Source organism: Palaemon carinicauda, chromosome 13 (assembly GCF_036898095.1).
Source record: "Palaemon carinicauda isolate YSFRI2023 chromosome 13, ASM3689809v2, whole genome shotgun sequence".
NCBI classification, from domain to species: Eukaryota; Metazoa; Arthropoda; class Malacostraca; order Decapoda; family Palaemonidae; genus Palaemon; species Palaemon carinicauda.
Genome location: NC_090737.1, coordinates 44825856 through 44843355, shown reverse-complemented (window position 1 = coordinate 44843355; position 17500 = coordinate 44825856). Strand labels below are relative to the sequence as shown.

Below are 17500 nucleotides of genomic sequence, written 5' to 3'. Positions count from 1 at the left end.
GTCATGCAATGTGCTGGTTCGGTGTAGTGTATAATTGTCTGGTGTAACCATGCTGCCCGTTTACTGCAAAGTCTCCACATTTTGGACATTTCCAATGCAAGGTGTCTTGTGCAGACAGAGGTAGCAAGTGAAATGTTGATGCCGAGGCAGTGTCAACCGCTGTGATTGGTACACGGTGGAGATAAGAGCAGCTTCAACTATCATGCTCAGCAACACAAAAGGCACAATTTTCAGGGGCAGCACAGTATTGTGAGATGTGACCCATAACCAGGTATTTAAAGAACCATGGCTTTTTGTCGGCATTCTACAAGGGAGAAAGGAGAAAATAATATAAGGCGAGGCCGGATCTGATTAGCTTCAAGTGATAGCAAGATGATTGATGGTCTTCCCATCGTGTAGGAAGTGATGTACAGTGTACATTCCCGTCACTTCCTTAGCTAAAGAAGGGTCTACACCTACAGGATATCGAGTGATGATATATGTAGGGAAATTATGGGGCCCGTCTACAGCATCCTAAATATCTAAACTGAATGACAAGACCTCAGCACCATTTACTCTATCTATGATATCCAGGCAATTACTCGATAGATATACAAATAGGGAAGTGACAACAGAAATTTTAACTTCAACCAACTCCCAAACGACGCTGAACATCTTTGTCATCTTCGAGAATCACCAGTGAAGCTTCATATTAACACCTGGATTTTCCCTAAATAGAAGCATTACGTATTCAGTACAGGGAGCAAAGATAGGAAGAGCCGGTTTCGTAGCCATGGTAGGTATATTGTACTTTGATTAGCAAGTCAAGGCAGAAACGATTTAGAACTTGACTTTAAGAAGATGAAACCTTACGCTCAGTAGTTTTAGTAGCAGGAGATGATGGTTCATTACGGCTCTCCAAATCATACTTCGTGGTGTGGTCCATCAGGGTAGAGGTTCCATCAGCAGGGACCAACTCATGAGATTCAGTTGAAACGTTGTGGCCAGTATTTATGTGTCAGGTGATCTTAAAAATCATCACCACTTAATACAAGGTCCTCCTCAACATCAGCAAGAGTTCCGAGTCCTGAAAATTCCACAGTGATAATCAACTGATATTTTAGTAATGCTAGTATCTGGTACAGTTACATAGCCATAACGAGGATAACCACATCACATAAATCGCACTGCGCATGCATGCGTGGTTAATCCAGTCAGAAATAATGTTTAGGTCCAAAAACTCTTTAACTAGCTAATGTTACAGCACTGATTACCGAGTCTCGCCTCATCTTTCTGTCAATTCTACGTGATGATAGCTCTTTATACCTCTCAAATAATCGAAAAAGTTTGCAGAGCACTCAAAAGCGAATGTTGACAAACAAAGTTCAAATGGCACCCCAATGAGAGAGAGAGAGAGAGAGAGAGAGAGAGAGAGAGAGAGAGAGAGAGAGAGAGAGAGAGAGAGAGAGAGAGAGAGAGAGAGAGAGAGGATGTACAAAACAAACCTTTCACAGTGATTTAGAATTATAGAAGGAATGTTGTATTTTTTACTTGCAAATTACGTTTATGAAAATCTGCTGACTGTGAACCATCTTCCGGTGGTAACTTGAGATATTCATTGCATTTAATAAACTTTTTCAAAAGATCTTAATCCACATGAAGTCTAACATATAATATGCGAATTGCTATGAGCACACAACTGAGTGTGATTAAGATTGCATGGTGGCACAATAGCAACGTAGTCCGAACAAATGAAATATTGTGAAGTTTGTTTTTAAATCTTACACGAAGAAGCAGTAATATATATATATATATATATATATATATATATATATATATATATATATATATATATATATATATATGTATATATATATATATATATAAGATACATCGTCATAATGAAATACCCTTTGTGATGATATGGTGAGAACAATTTGTTTCTCATTAAATAAAAGATGAGAAATAAATAGAGGAAATGGAGGATGTTTAACTATACTCTTTTAAAACATGAATATAAATAATCAATGAATTATATTTAACAGTAATGTAGTTTCCAATTTATTTTACAAAGAACGAATGAATATATAAAGGAAATCCCATCACTTTTAAATTCTAAGATATTCATACTGTGTTCTTTTGTTATTTCAGTATCTTACGGATGAATCAAAAGGAGACTCTGGGAGAGTTTCCGCTAACCCTCCCCAGCTACCTTCACCCGTCTCTAACTTTCTAAAAAGACTTATCCAAATCTCTCTAGCGAGGTCACAGAAAAATGTCCATAACAGAGAAGCTGACTAAGCCACTTTCTTTATTCATGAGTAACGTCCGGAATCTCTTAAAGCCATTACCGATAAAAGCCATAACGTATAAGGCTAATATCAGTGTTCTTTCTCCCCTGCCATTTCCTGAACTAATATTGTGGATGATAGTATTTTCAAGACTATATATATATATATATATATATATATATATATATATATATATATATATATATATATATATATATATATATATATATTTATAATATATAATATATATATATATATATATGTATATATATATACATATATATATATATATATATATATATATATATATATATATATATATACATATATATATATATACATATATATATATATATATATATATATATATATATATATATATATATATACATATATATACATACATATATATATATATATATATATATATATATATATACATATAGTATATATATATATATATATATATATATATATATATATATATATATATATATATATATATATGTACATATATATATATATATATATATATATATATATATATATATGTATATATATGTATATATATATATATATATATATATATATATATATATATATATATATATATATATATAGGCTGCAAATTATTTGTCAATGATATAGTGTGAATCTAACGTCCCAAAGCTTTGTTATTGGACAAGGACGAGGCTTTGATATGAAAAAAAAGAACTCTTTAAATTCTGTTTTTTCACATGTATGGGAGAGTTGGAGCTCGCTGTGAAATGTCATTAGGCAAAACGGGCCTGGAAAAAAAATGCCCTTAAGATAAACGTTACTTTGTATTTTTTTTCTTATGCGATGAATTTTAGAAAATAAAGAAAAAAATATATACCGGTTTTACTTCAATTTCTAATTTCCCTAACTCCTCCTTGGCTGAAAACTGTATATGAATTTTAAGATTCCATATTTTTAAAAGTAGATATGCTCCACTTTTTTAGGAAGATATTACATAAGATGTAGGTTGCATGATGGTTAACAATCATATAATATTTTAACCTTTGTTTACTTTGCTGGGGTGTTTTGGCACCCCAATTTTGCTTAAGTGCTCGTAATTCCTAGTTGGCAACTATTTTTTTTTCTCTTTCCCAGTACTCTCCTGACTCATTTAGGTGGTGTCACATGTAGTGTTTCGCAGTTGTCGGTCAGTTGTCTTGGAAGGTAGACATCGCTTTGGCCTTCTGGGGTGTTCAATCACCCCACCAGAGTAACGCAGGTATGTATTTATGATTTATATTCTCTCTTTTTTTTCCAATGGGAAATGAAAATGTGTCGATATAAGTGCATTTTATTTATCGGTAGCCTACTCTGTAATATAGATATGGAATAAAATGCGTCGCTTATTGCTTTTAGTTGTTTTTATCATTATATGTGGATTTATTATTTTATATACAATTTATTGCGCTTTCATTCTTGTAACTATTACCTTAGCTAATGTAACATAATTCCATTTTTTTTAGGCACAAGATGGATTACGATGCAGAGACGAGGAGGATTCAGAAGATGTTCGATGAAATAGAAGTGAGTAGCTCAGAAGACGAAGAAAGCATCGGAGGGGATGTTCCTGCCTCCGACAGTGAAGGTGAAGAAGATTACCTGGAAGAAGATGTGCATGTTCCTGATTCTGACTGTTTTGAATCAGACCAAGATGATCTACCAGACCAGCCCCAAAAGAAACAGCCAAAAACTGATGGATGGAAGGGAAAATATAAAACAACATGGTGGAAGAATAATGTTCCGAAATTGGAAGGTCGTACCTGTTCTAGCTATGTTATCAAATTTACACCAGGACTAAAAGGACCAGCTCTAAATGTCAATTATCCTGCAGACTTTTGGGGAGTCTTCATCACGCCAGAAATAATTGGTTTATTAGTAAAGCATACTAACTCGATGATCGCTATGCAGAAAGGGAAGTATGCTCAGCCCTACAGAACAAAAGACACTGATGTCATCGAAATGAAGGCATTGATTGGCCTGCTTATGTTAGCTGGTACATATCATGCTAGCAGGCTGCACCTTGCTGATATTTGGAAAACAGATGGTACTGGTATCGAGGTGTTCAGGCTGACTATGTCACTGGATCGCTTTCGTTTCCTGTTATGTTGTCTACGATTTGACGACAAAGCAACACGCGAGGAAAGAAAGAGGGTGGATAAGCTTGCCCGAGTTAGGCAAATATTTGAGATGTTTGTAGAAAATTGCAAAAAGAACTACACCCCATCAGAGTTTGTAACTATAGATGAAATGCTAGTAGCCTTTAGGGGTAATTGTCCCTTTAGGCAATAAATCCACAACAAACCAACCAAATGTGGCATCAAAATACATGCACTGTGTGATACAAAAACATTCTATGTATGTAACATGGAGATATATGCCGGAACACAGCCAGATGGGCCATTCAAGGCTGACAAGCAGTACAATTCATTACAGGTCATGGTCACAAGACTTATTTCTGATATCTCTGGGTCCGCTAGAAATGTAATATTGGATAATTGGTATACCAGCTATCCACTAGTTGAATCACTACTTTGTGACCATAAGTTGAATTCTGTGGGGACCCTCAGAAAGAACAAGAGGGATATTCCTCCAGAATTCTTGGTGACAAAGAATAGACCTCCTGTGGACAGCATGTTTGGATTTGGAGACAACCTTACATTAGTCTCATACATACCGAAGAGTAAGAGCAGGAAGAGAAATGTGGTGCTCATGAGTAGCATGTACCATGATGACAAGATAGACGAAGCTATAGGTGATGACAAGAAACCTGAAATCATCACGCTCTATAATTCAACCAAAGGAGGAGTAGATGTGGTCGACATGATGGTGGGTAAGTATAGCGTTTCCAGAAACAGCCAGCGTTGGCCTCTAACTGTGTTCTTTGCTCTCCTGAACATTGTCTGTGTAAATTCGTATGTCCTGTATGCTCACAACCCACAGAATAAACTCAAGCGCCACAAATTCATCAAAAAAGTATGCATGATGCTATTAGAGGACACACTAAAGAAGAGACTCCAGAACATCCGCCTGCCAAGAGGTCTCAGAACAGAGAGCGCAAGACTGTTCCCCGAAGCTGCAGATGCAACCTAAAAGAGCTCACAGACATTTCAATAATACGACAATTTGTTGATGACCAAAGTTTTGAAAAAAAAAATGTGTTAACTTTTCCGCAAGACGAAACAAATTGCATGAACATCATTTGTCTGATAGAAAACAACATATATGTATAATAAAATAATCCCAGTTGACCCAAACTAAAAAAACATCGTCCTGTTGAAAAGAAGAAGAAAAAAAAAGTTGGTAAGCACAAAAATAGAATTATAGTTTCATATAAATCCAAACCGACCTAGAACGGTGTGTATGGAGTTTAATCTTTGTTAAAAGCCACAGTTAAATAGGGAAAATTAGAAAAGGATACTTTTCTTTGTCTTATCAAATGGATTTTGAGCAAAGCGAAAAATCTATTTTTGGGTGAGATGGCCATGTCGTCCTGATAGAATGTTCCTAAGAGTAGCTTCCTAAGGGATATATGTACTACAATGATATTCCCAGAGAATTTACCTTTAGGTCTCCAGAATTCTAACTCCTGACGCGATTATCCTTAAATTTCTCTCAAGGATATCGCATAATATCAGGGGATGTATTCTTGACACGCCACATAGCAATCGGCACCCGGAATAGCATTTACGCTTCGAGGGGGAAAGTGGCAGAATTAGAAGGGGAGCCGTATAAAAGTTACCCTAGTTCCCCTACTACTATTGAGTATCACAACAGCGCCATATCCAATATAGCTGATAATCCAATATGGCAGACATTTCTTGTAGCATTGACCATGGTGCTACAGATACAGTAGTTCGGGAGGGAAGCTGTGAATATCTTTTCTTTAGAAAAGATGGGTGGGTCCATCAGGACGACATGGCCATCTCACACAAAAATAGATTTTTTGCTTCGCTCAAAATCCGATTTTTGGGGTCAAGCCATGTCGTTGTGATGGAAGCATACCAGAGAATTAATGTATCTGTGGATTTTCATCTATGGTCATTTGGACCATTTGAGACAAAAGATGATACCGTTATCTGTCATCATTACTGATCATAAACAATATTAGTGCTTCCTGCCCCCTACAGGGAAGAGTCATCCTAGACAGTAGAAAAAGGGCCCTCAAGGCTAGCATATATTGTATGAAAAAACATAAGTATACACTGAGTATACAAACAGAATCAAGGTTTGTATATATTGCCGAAACAATATCAGTGTCCTTATATCCATTGTTTGTAAGCATACAATGATATGCAGAATACTTACATGAGTAAGTCAAAGAACTCTGGCATCTTAAACATGCAATTGTCGGGCGAATTAGGACTCAACTGCATTTCAACAGACATTTATTCCTAATAAATGACTAAATGAAATAACAATTAAACAAATATAGTATGATAAAGGAATTATACATGAGACATATACAGAATTTTTTTCCCCATTTTTGAATAGGGAAGAAATGATGAGAGCCACTCTCAGATTGAAGAAAAGTTTTATTTTATATATTTATTTATTTATGTACTTTTTTTTATTATTTTTTTTTAATAAAATTTCTCTTCAAAATTTCTGTACCTGTTATATTCTATCAACCCTGTGTACTATGTACACACCACACTAGTGTTATCTGTATAATTTCACACCTGAGATTTTGAACAAATTTAGCGTTACCGTGGTAACCCTCATTCAAAAGGAGGTCACACTAAAAGTACTGACCCCTTCTCCCTTTAATTGATAGTCCCAATCAATTAACTGTTCATCACAAAATTAGACGACAGGTTTTAATACACTACCTGCCACCACCAGTTCATGGACTTGCATAGCATAGTGTTTGTAGAACACTCTGGATGATTTCCATCCAGTATATGAGCGAAGACGCTCAAAGTCTATATACTACAAAAGTTCCGTGATGAAGCAATTTTCTCGGATCATGACCTGCGGGAGTACTGTGAGGATCTGCTCTGCGAATAAAGGAGGTGAGCTTCGCCCTCAGTTGTTTTAGGGATAAGTTTGATCCCGAGGTTTCTCTTTTATAGAGCTTTCCTCCCCTGAAGTCTGAAGTTCTACGTTAGATAGATCTTTAGACACTACCGGACATAGAGAGACATCTTCCTTCAGTGGGCAGATTCTCCAGGGACCCCACCTCTTAGTGGGTAGCTCATTCTTAGCGAGAAAGGTTGGATCAGGAATGAGATTCAGTTCTCCCACTTCTGTGAACTGAATATGGCCCTCATCTCTAGCTAGGGCCGCTATTTCACTAACTCTAGCCCCAGAGGCTAAGGCGAACAGAAAAATAACCTTTTGGGTTAGATCCTTGAGGGAACAATCTTCATTGTTCACAGATGAGGCATAATGTAGGACCTTGTCAAAGACAATGAGATGAGTTTTGGTGGTGCTGCAGGTCTAAGCCTTGCATATGCCTTTGGAGTCTTATTAAAGATTTCATTCGCCAGATACACTTGAAAGGCATATAGAAGAGGTTTAGTCAAGGCTGACTTGCACGCAGTTATAGTGTTGGCTGCCAGACCTTGATTATGAAGGTGGACAAAGAAGGACAGACCGAAGTCCATTGAAATTTCTTTCGCTCCTTTTGCTTTTAAAAAAGCAACCCACTTTTTCCAAGAAGACTCATAGTGTCTCCTAGTTGACTTAGATTTGTATTCTTCTAAGAATTCTATATTGCCTTCTGAGATCCCAAACCTTTTCCTGACCACTAGGGCAAGAAAATCATAAAATGAAGAGTTCGGGTTCTCTGTGATAAACCGAAGACAATTAACTTCTGAACCTTCTGAGATAGTCTTGGGTTCAGAACTAGGGCCAGCCTCAGCCTCAGTTCCTTCATTAAAGGGAACAGGTTGCTCTTGGGCTACTTGGGAGCCAACAGAGCCACTCCTCCCTGGAAGGATCTCGGCACATTGAGGACCTTCAGCAGGAGATTGAATGGGATAACAGGAATTCCTAAGTCCATTCCCTCTACACTAGAGACATGATGTCTGTTATTTCCACAAGAGGATCTTCGTATGGGGCTACATATCGAGGTAGTATCTTGAGGACGCTCATGACGAAGAGGTCGATCTGCAGCTCGGGGACTTGTTCCCATCTGGGAGAGAATAGGTCTGCGTCCGTGGACCATTTTAACTCTATCGGCTTGGGCACCACTATTTCCTTACTTGCTTTTGGGAATAGTAGGTTACACAACCTATCATTAGGTAGGTATGGTCCCAGAGAGATTTTCTTGAAACCTCTCACCCAATTGCGTAATTTTTTACGAGCTGCATCCCTAGACTCTATCGACTTGGGAATCTCGAAACCCTCGGACATTAAGGTCCGACATACATAGCAAACCTACGGGTTCCAATAATGCAGGAATTCAGGAATAATATTGCAGGGGGCATGAAACCTGCATGTATTATGACCGTAAAAACACTTACTCTTGATCTTGCAGAAAACTGCAATACATGTCATATGGTGTTCCTCCTGTAAAGAAAGGAAAACAGGATGAGTATACAATTATCTCACTGATAAGCAATATATAAAAGTCATCTTTCGACAAAAGAGCTTAGGATAGTAAGTTATAAAGGGATAATGGCAGACACATACTTGTGTATCCCCTCCAAGCAAGTGCTGTTACCTCCCCTCAGTATTAATTATAAGGAGATTCCTCTATCAAGGGAACTCCAACTAAAAGGGTTCTAACCCCTAGGGGTAGAGAAGTGTACAAGTCACTGTCCCTTTTTATTCTTAACACTGTGGGGTAAGGATGACTGATTTCATAATCAGAATATTGAAGGAATACCAATCTTTCAATATAGAAAAGGTACCAGCAGACGCTCGAAAAGGGTACCCAAGATATGTTAGAAATAACTACTGTATAATCATACCATAGTTTTCTGATTGCAGTATATACTTTATTGCAAATTACTGACTACTGTATAATTATATATAATATAGTTCAGCCAGTGTGCTGCCTTTGTGGCAAGCATCTGACGGTACGGTCCAGCTGGCATGACGATAACTGGACTAGGAAAGCAAAAGAAATATATTTGTATATCCCACCCAACCTATTTGCTGTGGCTTCCCTTACAATATTAAATCATAGAGTTTCCTGATCAGGGAGACTCAAGGATACGGGCTCTACCCTTCAAGGGTTAGAAGTGTAACACCACCAGCCTTTAAAATATTTAACATTGTAGGGGAATATGAAAACTTATATCTAATCAGAATATTGAAGAAATTCTATTCTTTCAATATAGGATTGGGCTCAGCAAATACCTGGGTAGGGATACCCACGATATATTGGAAATAACTGCTAGGATAATATATACAGTAGATTTTCAATCGGCAGTATATCCTATACTGCAAATATACTGACTACCTGTATAAACATATAATGTAGTTCAGCCGGCATGTTGCCGGCATAGCTAGTTCCTGCCGGCACATCCAGCATGCTAACTAAAAGAGAGAGAGATAGCATGGAGTGAAGGCTACCTATTACTATGTACAGTATGTATACAGTAATTAAGGATGTATAAGTCTAATTTTACTGCTTTTCTCCGGAAAGAAGGTTCAAATGAAAGGGGAGAATGTAACATTCAGGCTTCCCTCCAGCCACAGTACTATCGCCGGTATGGTCCCGGCGGCACACCGCCGGCAGGCTAGCTTCCGGCAGTGCTAGTACAGTCGGCGTGCTGTCGACTGAGTCAGCACCTATATGTGCCGGTTTGGCCGGCAGTAGACCCAGACAACAGAACTTGTGGCCAGCAGTCCAAGGGAGAACTGAAGAACCTTGGTGACAGAAGGGACTTCCCACCCACAGCCATCATGGCTTGTAAGACACATGGTCTCTGGCAACCAACATAGCCGCCGGCAGTTGTCAGGGCTGCCTGCAGCTGGCATAGCCGCAGGCAAATGACAACGGCTGTAGAGAGGGAGTCTGGCCATCCCCGGCAACCCACTGGCAACGGTAAGGTTGCAAGACGCCGGGTCAAGAAAGACAATGGCTCGGCCATCATAAATGAACTGAGGTGGAGGAAAAGGGTCCTATATGAAGTGTGGAAGGAGCCGGCAATGTTGCCGGACCCACACACCTGGAAGAAACTCTGTTTCAGTATCGGCGCCATCCTAGGCGGCAAGAGAATATTCTATTCTCCAACCCAGGGTGTGCCAATATAGTTAAATAACGGCAGCAATGCCGCTGCCTCTTAACAAGGGAGAAACAGAGTTCCAGAGCCGCGCCATCCTAGGTCTCAGAAGTATACTACTCTTCAGCCCAGCGTCTGCGAGCATAGGACTAGTCAACTAGGCCACAGGGAAAAGATGTCGGTATCATACAACCACTTCAGGTGTAGCCAAGGGAGGGCTAGCCTCCTATGCCGGCAGACTAGCCGGCAGCCTAGCCAGCAGGGGAATGACTATTCACCCTGCCGGCCGACTGCCAGCCGACTGCCGTCTTAAGACTAAATACTCAGAGGTTCTGATCGAATCCCAAAACTTGCCATCTGCTGTTATGGGACGAGACAGAAAACCAAAGGTTAGTCGTGCCTGAAGTAGAACTCAAGGCACGACCAACAAGGGTTGTAGCCTAAGGCTACACTCAGAGGAAAGAGAGATTACCCTTAAATGTCTATAGAGATGAGTATCGGTTATATAATAATTCTAGGAGATATCAATCTCCGATGAATTGATAACCAATACACGAGAGTAACTGGGGAAATATCAAAAGTATATGTTGCCTAGGTTAGGTTACCCAGGCAAGGCAAGATCTCGGTTACCACATCACCGAAACTCTGATATATACGATCGACACAGAAAAAAGAAAATTATACATATAAATATCTTTACAAGTATCAGATGCCTAAATATCTAACTAAATAACACACGCCCATCGAACGACAGCGCCCATGGCGCCTCCGGTAACAGGCCTAGCTCCTAATCACAATAAATTACTTAAATTTCACTGTGAGACAAGAACTAAAATACGCATATTGTAAAGATTCAATACTCAACTTTCCAGATGTGAAAGAAGCTAAAGATAGAATAATAATAACCATGAAAATCGATCGAAAATGTCAGTTCAACAGGGAACACCACCATGCGAATTCGCTACAAAATTAGGAATGTTCGCCATATTAGATTGTCAGCTATATTGGATAAGGCGCTGTTGTGATACTCAATAGTAGTAGGGGAACTAGGGTAACCGTGATACGGCTCCCCTTTTAATTCTGCCACTTTCCCCCTCGAAGGTTAAACGCTATTTGGGGTGCAGATTGCTATGTGGCGTGTCAAGAACACGTCCCCTGATATTATGCAATATCCTTGAGAGAAATTTAAGGATATTCGTGCCAGGATTTAGAATTCTGGAGACCTAGAGGTAAATTCTCTGGGAATATCATTGTAGTACATATATCCCCTAGGAAGCTACTCTTAGGAACCTTCCATCAGGACGACATGGCATGAGCCCAAAAAATATGTGATCAATAAACCAATAAAGACGAAGACATGCTCAAAGATGTTTCTTTTATCAGTAGAATTATTAAGAACTTTATAAAATAAACACAGCTTAATCTTTAGTTATAAAGGTGTATCAAAAATGTAGATAAACAATGATACATATCTCTAAATCTAGTCGTATGGTACTCAGTAAGGTCCTGAATAAAATGTAATCCTTTTCATATTTGTAATTTAGAGGTAAGGAATAAAACTTTCTTTATCTTAGTAGGAAAAGTCTGCAAAAGGAGGGAAATATTAGGCTATAGTAGAACTTCCTAGATTCAATAAGAATAGAGTCAGAGGAAAATCGAGCAGCTGAGAACCGTTAAAAAAAAATCATGGAATGATTTCCGGTTTAGGTAAATTGCAGATAGATTAAGCAGAGCTTGAGCTATATGCTACCTGTGATGGGCCAAGAGTAGGTTGACTCAGAGGCGAGATGAAAGCAACTGAGTCCTTTATTATAGACACATTGAGAATATATACACAGTAGGTCCCGGCAAGAAGGTCACAAAAGACAACATGCTATTTCTTGTCCAACCGGCAACCGGTTCTGTTAACAGTTAACTATGAAAAATAGTCAGACAGGCTGATGCATATTGCTGTCAGTGCGAGGGGAGAGAGAAGATACAAAGGATAATATATACAAAAAAGAGAAATTTCGTTATTATGTACGATTGTGTGACACACGGGTGGTACATACCACTCCTAGTGGGTTTTCTATCTTGAAGGAAAAGGGCACACACTTATAGTTTTCTTTTTTCAATGATTTATTTTATCTTAACGTTATATTCCACAACTCTATACAAACCTCGTGTTTCTTTCCAAAAGGAATTTGGTCATTTGATTAAGATTTACCAAAATTTTAGGTATGATGGATGAGATAAAGTTTGGTATTGGAAATTCACTGACTATTTCTGGTCCTTTAACGTATTGACTGAATCGTATCTGTGACAAGATATACTGTATTTTGCATGTATAGTAGGAAAGTAAGAGTTTTAGTTAAAATTGTACGGAATGGAAAATACAAAGGGGAAAAAATATATGAACCTAAAATATTCAGATTGTTTTTCTGTGGTTTCTCCTCGTCATATGCAGTAGACAGCCAATAAAGAAAACAGAGACTCCTTTGAAAAGAAATTTGGAGAAAGATCTAGTTATTTTATTCACTTTATATAGTGAAGGGTGGTATTTAGAACACTGAACAACCCTTGTTACTGCATCTTTTTATCAATTTTAATAATGAAAGAGAGAAAAATTTAGACTAATCGGGAAAAGGAACTCATCTAAAATAGTTTCAGGTAAATTTCGGTGAAATAAGTATTTGTTGTTGTTATTATTATTATTATTATTATTATTATTATTATTATTATTATTACTATTTAGTGGATTTTACTTTGAATTATCCCAATCTGGAAGTATCATGTGCTCAGGTTATATAATGAAAGATATTTCAGTTGTCATACTAATTACATACTTAAGTATCTCCATTCTAATTTCCACCCTAAAATACAAATAGAAAAAAAGAAAAAAAAAACATAAAATTGTAAAGCGGAAGAGAGAAACCAAGTATTGAAAAATATGAGCTAATTTTACAAAAATAATTGCCCATTAATATTTTCTGAAATTTGGTACTCCGGTTATTTCTAATAATTTTACAAATAAAAAATATCATATTGTTTGAGGGAGCTTAGTTCCACATTTTCTCCCATTTATCTCTACTTAGTAATGTATGTACATTAATTATAGTTTTATGATTTGAAAAAGAATTTAGTATCTAGTGTTATTTTCTTTCAATATGCTAATAACTAGTCTCTTAATCAGGAAGTATTCTACTCTGAGGTCACCAATCGATTTTCTCTTTGCTGCCAAAATCTACGAGATATTCACTAGCTAAGTTTTTTAGCTGTTTGTTAAAGACTTTGAAATATGTTAGTGCCTTAGGATTATCTTTTAGAATTCCCTTTATTCGCCAGAATATCTCATATATAACCAGTTTCCTATTACTGTATTTATGGATGAGAGTTATCTGAGAAGGAACACAGTGACTGAACACGGCTATTAATAGTAATAGAGAAATCTTTCCATGAAATTCTTAATAGGTTAAAAAGAACAAAATTGACAAGTCACTGATTAAAATTCACTTCTTCAGAACTTGGTGTTGTACATAGTTCAAACTTCAATGAGAAATTGCAGTCATGTACGGGAGTAGTAATTAGAGCCTTACACCGAACTTACTAGGGAAGAAAAGAAAAAGAAATACAATACTAATTAGTATATATTTACATAGTATAACCTGGATAAGATGACTAACGAATAGTACACTAAAGAACTGAATTATGAGAGCCGGTAACATCTATAATTGCATTACTGTTTAATCATTTAGAATGGTCATACTGTATATAAAATTACATTTAAGGGATACTCAAACAAACGTTATGCCCCTTATTCAAGAAGCCATGGATATAAACCTCAAAGCATATCGATGTATTCTCTCTCTCTCTCTCTCTCTCTCTCTCTCTCTCTCTCTCTCTCTCTCTCTCTCTCTCTCTCTCTCTCTCTCTCTCTTTTCAAACACAAACACACATGGCAATCTAATCTATGAGGATAGTACTTCTCTTATATGTAATTGCATTCAGATATCTCTGTTATACATAAACTCACAATTGTATACAGTATATATATATATATATATATATATATATATATATATATATATATATATATATATATATATATATATATATATATATATATATATATATATATGCATGTATGTATATATATATATATATATATATATATATATATATATATATATATATATATATATGTGTGTGTGTGTGTGTGTGTGTGTCTGTGAATATATATATATATATATATATATATATATATATATATATATATATATATATATATATATATATATATATATACATATATTATATATAACTATATTTATCTTATACTGTACCTCACCGTAGAACTGTTAGTTTTTCTCGTCATCCACCGTGATGCAATCTGAAATGCCGTCACACTGATAAAAGCCTGAAGGGCAACATGGAATAATAAATGAGTGTCATATCAACGACAGGTAATAATCTTCTCCATGATCATATTATGAGAGTTTAGTATACTGATATGTAGGCTGTAAACATTTGCAGAACATATACCTTGCATTGCAATTGCTTTAAATCCTACAATTTGAGAACGATAATGCAAATAGTTTCGACCTCTGTGACTGAAGCTCCACTTTAGGTTTCAAAGGTGTATCAGTTTAGACGAATCGATTACAATTGAAATATTTATGAATCATTTAATAGACCCTATATTTGGGGAAAAAATAATAATAAAAGAAATATCACTAATAACTAAAATTCCCACCGTTATTTGAAAATTGCATGTGTCAACTGTAGTCATATTTTCAGCTGTTGTTTGTCAATGGTAATGCACGGACGTAAAATAAAGTAATAAGAAAATATCTTTGATTACGACTATTTTTCAAAGTTTTCTCATTATGGACCTATTTAATTTTCAACAAGCGTGCTAATTTTACGGTACAAAACTCCTCATTATCATTTCTCCTTCTCCTAAGATAATAACTGTCTCCTTATCATATGGTATTACAGCATGACTTGGTCTAGAGTGAAAAACGACATTGATAATATCTTGAAAATCTTTACGCACCCGAAATATATATATATGAAATTTGAAAGACAACAATGACTGCACATCGTAGAATTGTGAAAGATGGGAATCAAAAATGCTTAGTAGCAATAATGATAAAGGTCAAATGAAAAAGACCAATTCTAATTGCTTGAGTAATTGCTACATCGGAACATCTTCAGTAGCAGTTCCTTTCTCTTTGAGCAAGATACCCTGCAAACAGATACCAATGTGTCAATTTTTCTGGTAGTTGTGCTGAAACAAAATGTAGGCTTGATTTCTTATTTCTTGTTAAGAACTTAAAATATATTCGTTTATCCTTCCCAGAAAATATTAATGAGAGCAACGAATGTAAAGATTTTCTTATTTTTAATGAAGACAAACTGCAACTAGGCTGTAAAGCGTAAGGGCCTAATTGGGGAAAAGAAATAGAGGTGTAAATTCAAATATGAAAATAAATGGAATGAAACAAATCAGATTAATAATAAAGAAAATTTACAAGCAGAAGGTGAATTATGTTATTAGATTTCTGTCAATTTACTCAACGAAAAAACTACTGCATCAAATTAGAACTTTACAAGCTACATTGATTCAACCATATGGGAAGATCATTTTACAATTCAGTAACAGCCGGAATAAAACTTCTAGAACACGTTATAGAACTGAGGATCATATAAAGAAGGGCTAGGATGGAATGATCTACTAATCTGTTACTATACTGTGAATTGGATAGTGTGGGAGGATCTGAATGAAAAGGAGGGTCTAAACTATGAAGCATCTTCTATAAAATTCCTGATAAGAAAAAAAAGGAATTCAATAGACCTTGAGTGTACGTCTGAAGTTACATGTAAAGTCATAGCTATTGAAAAAAAGGGAGACTAACAATATTTTAATCATTACAGAAGGGAAGTATGAAAATATTTATTCAGGGTAGAAGAGTCTCCAAGCGAAAATTGAAGGGCTTAACATACAGGTATTTTTGTGTAATTTCTATAGGATATTCTTTTAAAAAACAAACTGACAATCATGAATAACCGTTAAACGTTTAAATGATTCTCACATAAGTTAGGAAACAATAAGTGTAAAAAAAAATTATTCCGTGGATCTCATGTCCTAGAAACAGTAACTCATACTTTGATTTGTTTTTTTTACACACACACCCAATGTTTTCACCATGCACTACTCTCTCTCTCTCTCTCTCCTCTCTCTCTCTCTCTCTCTCTCTCTCTCTCTCTCTCTCTCTCTCTCTCTCTCTAAACTGGTTACAATCATTCATATTTCACTGGCACATTACATCATTGTGGTGGGATATTACAAAATGCAAGCCCAACACTTAATACACACCAGCAAATAGTCCCACCCGACAAACTTTCCCCTCACATTTATACTAACTGGAGTCTTGGACATAATTATATTTAGCCGAACATTTTTCATTAACATTATATTTCATATAATCTAAACCACAGAAAAAAATACACTTATTACTCTAATCCTTAAACCTAAGTATAAATTATAATTAAAAAAAAAACCACATTAACATAAACTAAAAGAATAACACTAACAAAAATTGAAAATAAAATAAATAGTTCAAAACTAAAAATACAACAACATTGAAAAAACACAAAAATACTCACAAACTTCACACTTAAAATTCATCAGACAAAAACATTTAAATATAATACTGCATATGTGTTTGTGTGTGGACACCGTCGTTCACACAAGGGGCAAAAATCCTTGATAGCCTAATGCCCAGTTTCGTGGCAAACAGTAGGAGCCTACAGTCAATTCGACTGTCAAATTACTGAATCACTTATCTGTTTCAGAGTAACATATTTCCATATTCAGGCCAAACCAGTGTCGTTACCACCATGATCATCGTGATCATCATCATCATCCGGAACTTTAATCAGGCCATCAAGAGATGCAACAGTCCTCGGACAAAAGAAAAAAAAATCAAGAGGAGAGAGAGAAAAAAAAATCTCACAAACAGTCCTAGTAAA

The 17500-nt window shown here is 36.1% G+C and overlaps 2 protein-coding genes across 2 annotated transcripts; both read left to right on the top strand.

The window, feature by feature from the left end:
- The first annotated feature begins 3779 nt into the window (after positions 1–3779).
- LOC137651533 (piggyBac transposable element-derived protein 4-like) lies at positions 3780–4598 on the top strand. The gene has a single exon (XM_068384762.1). It carries the CDS (start codon positions 3780–3782, stop codon positions 4596–4598), a length of 819 nt encoding a protein of 272 aa, XP_068240863.1.
- Positions 4599–4673: 75 nt separating this feature from the next.
- On the top strand, positions 4674–5399 carry LOC137651532 (uncharacterized). Its single transcript, XM_068384761.1, has one exon. It carries the CDS (start codon positions 4674–4676, stop codon positions 5397–5399), a length of 726 nt encoding a protein of 241 aa, XP_068240862.1.
- Positions 5400–17500: the final 12101 nt, after the last annotated feature.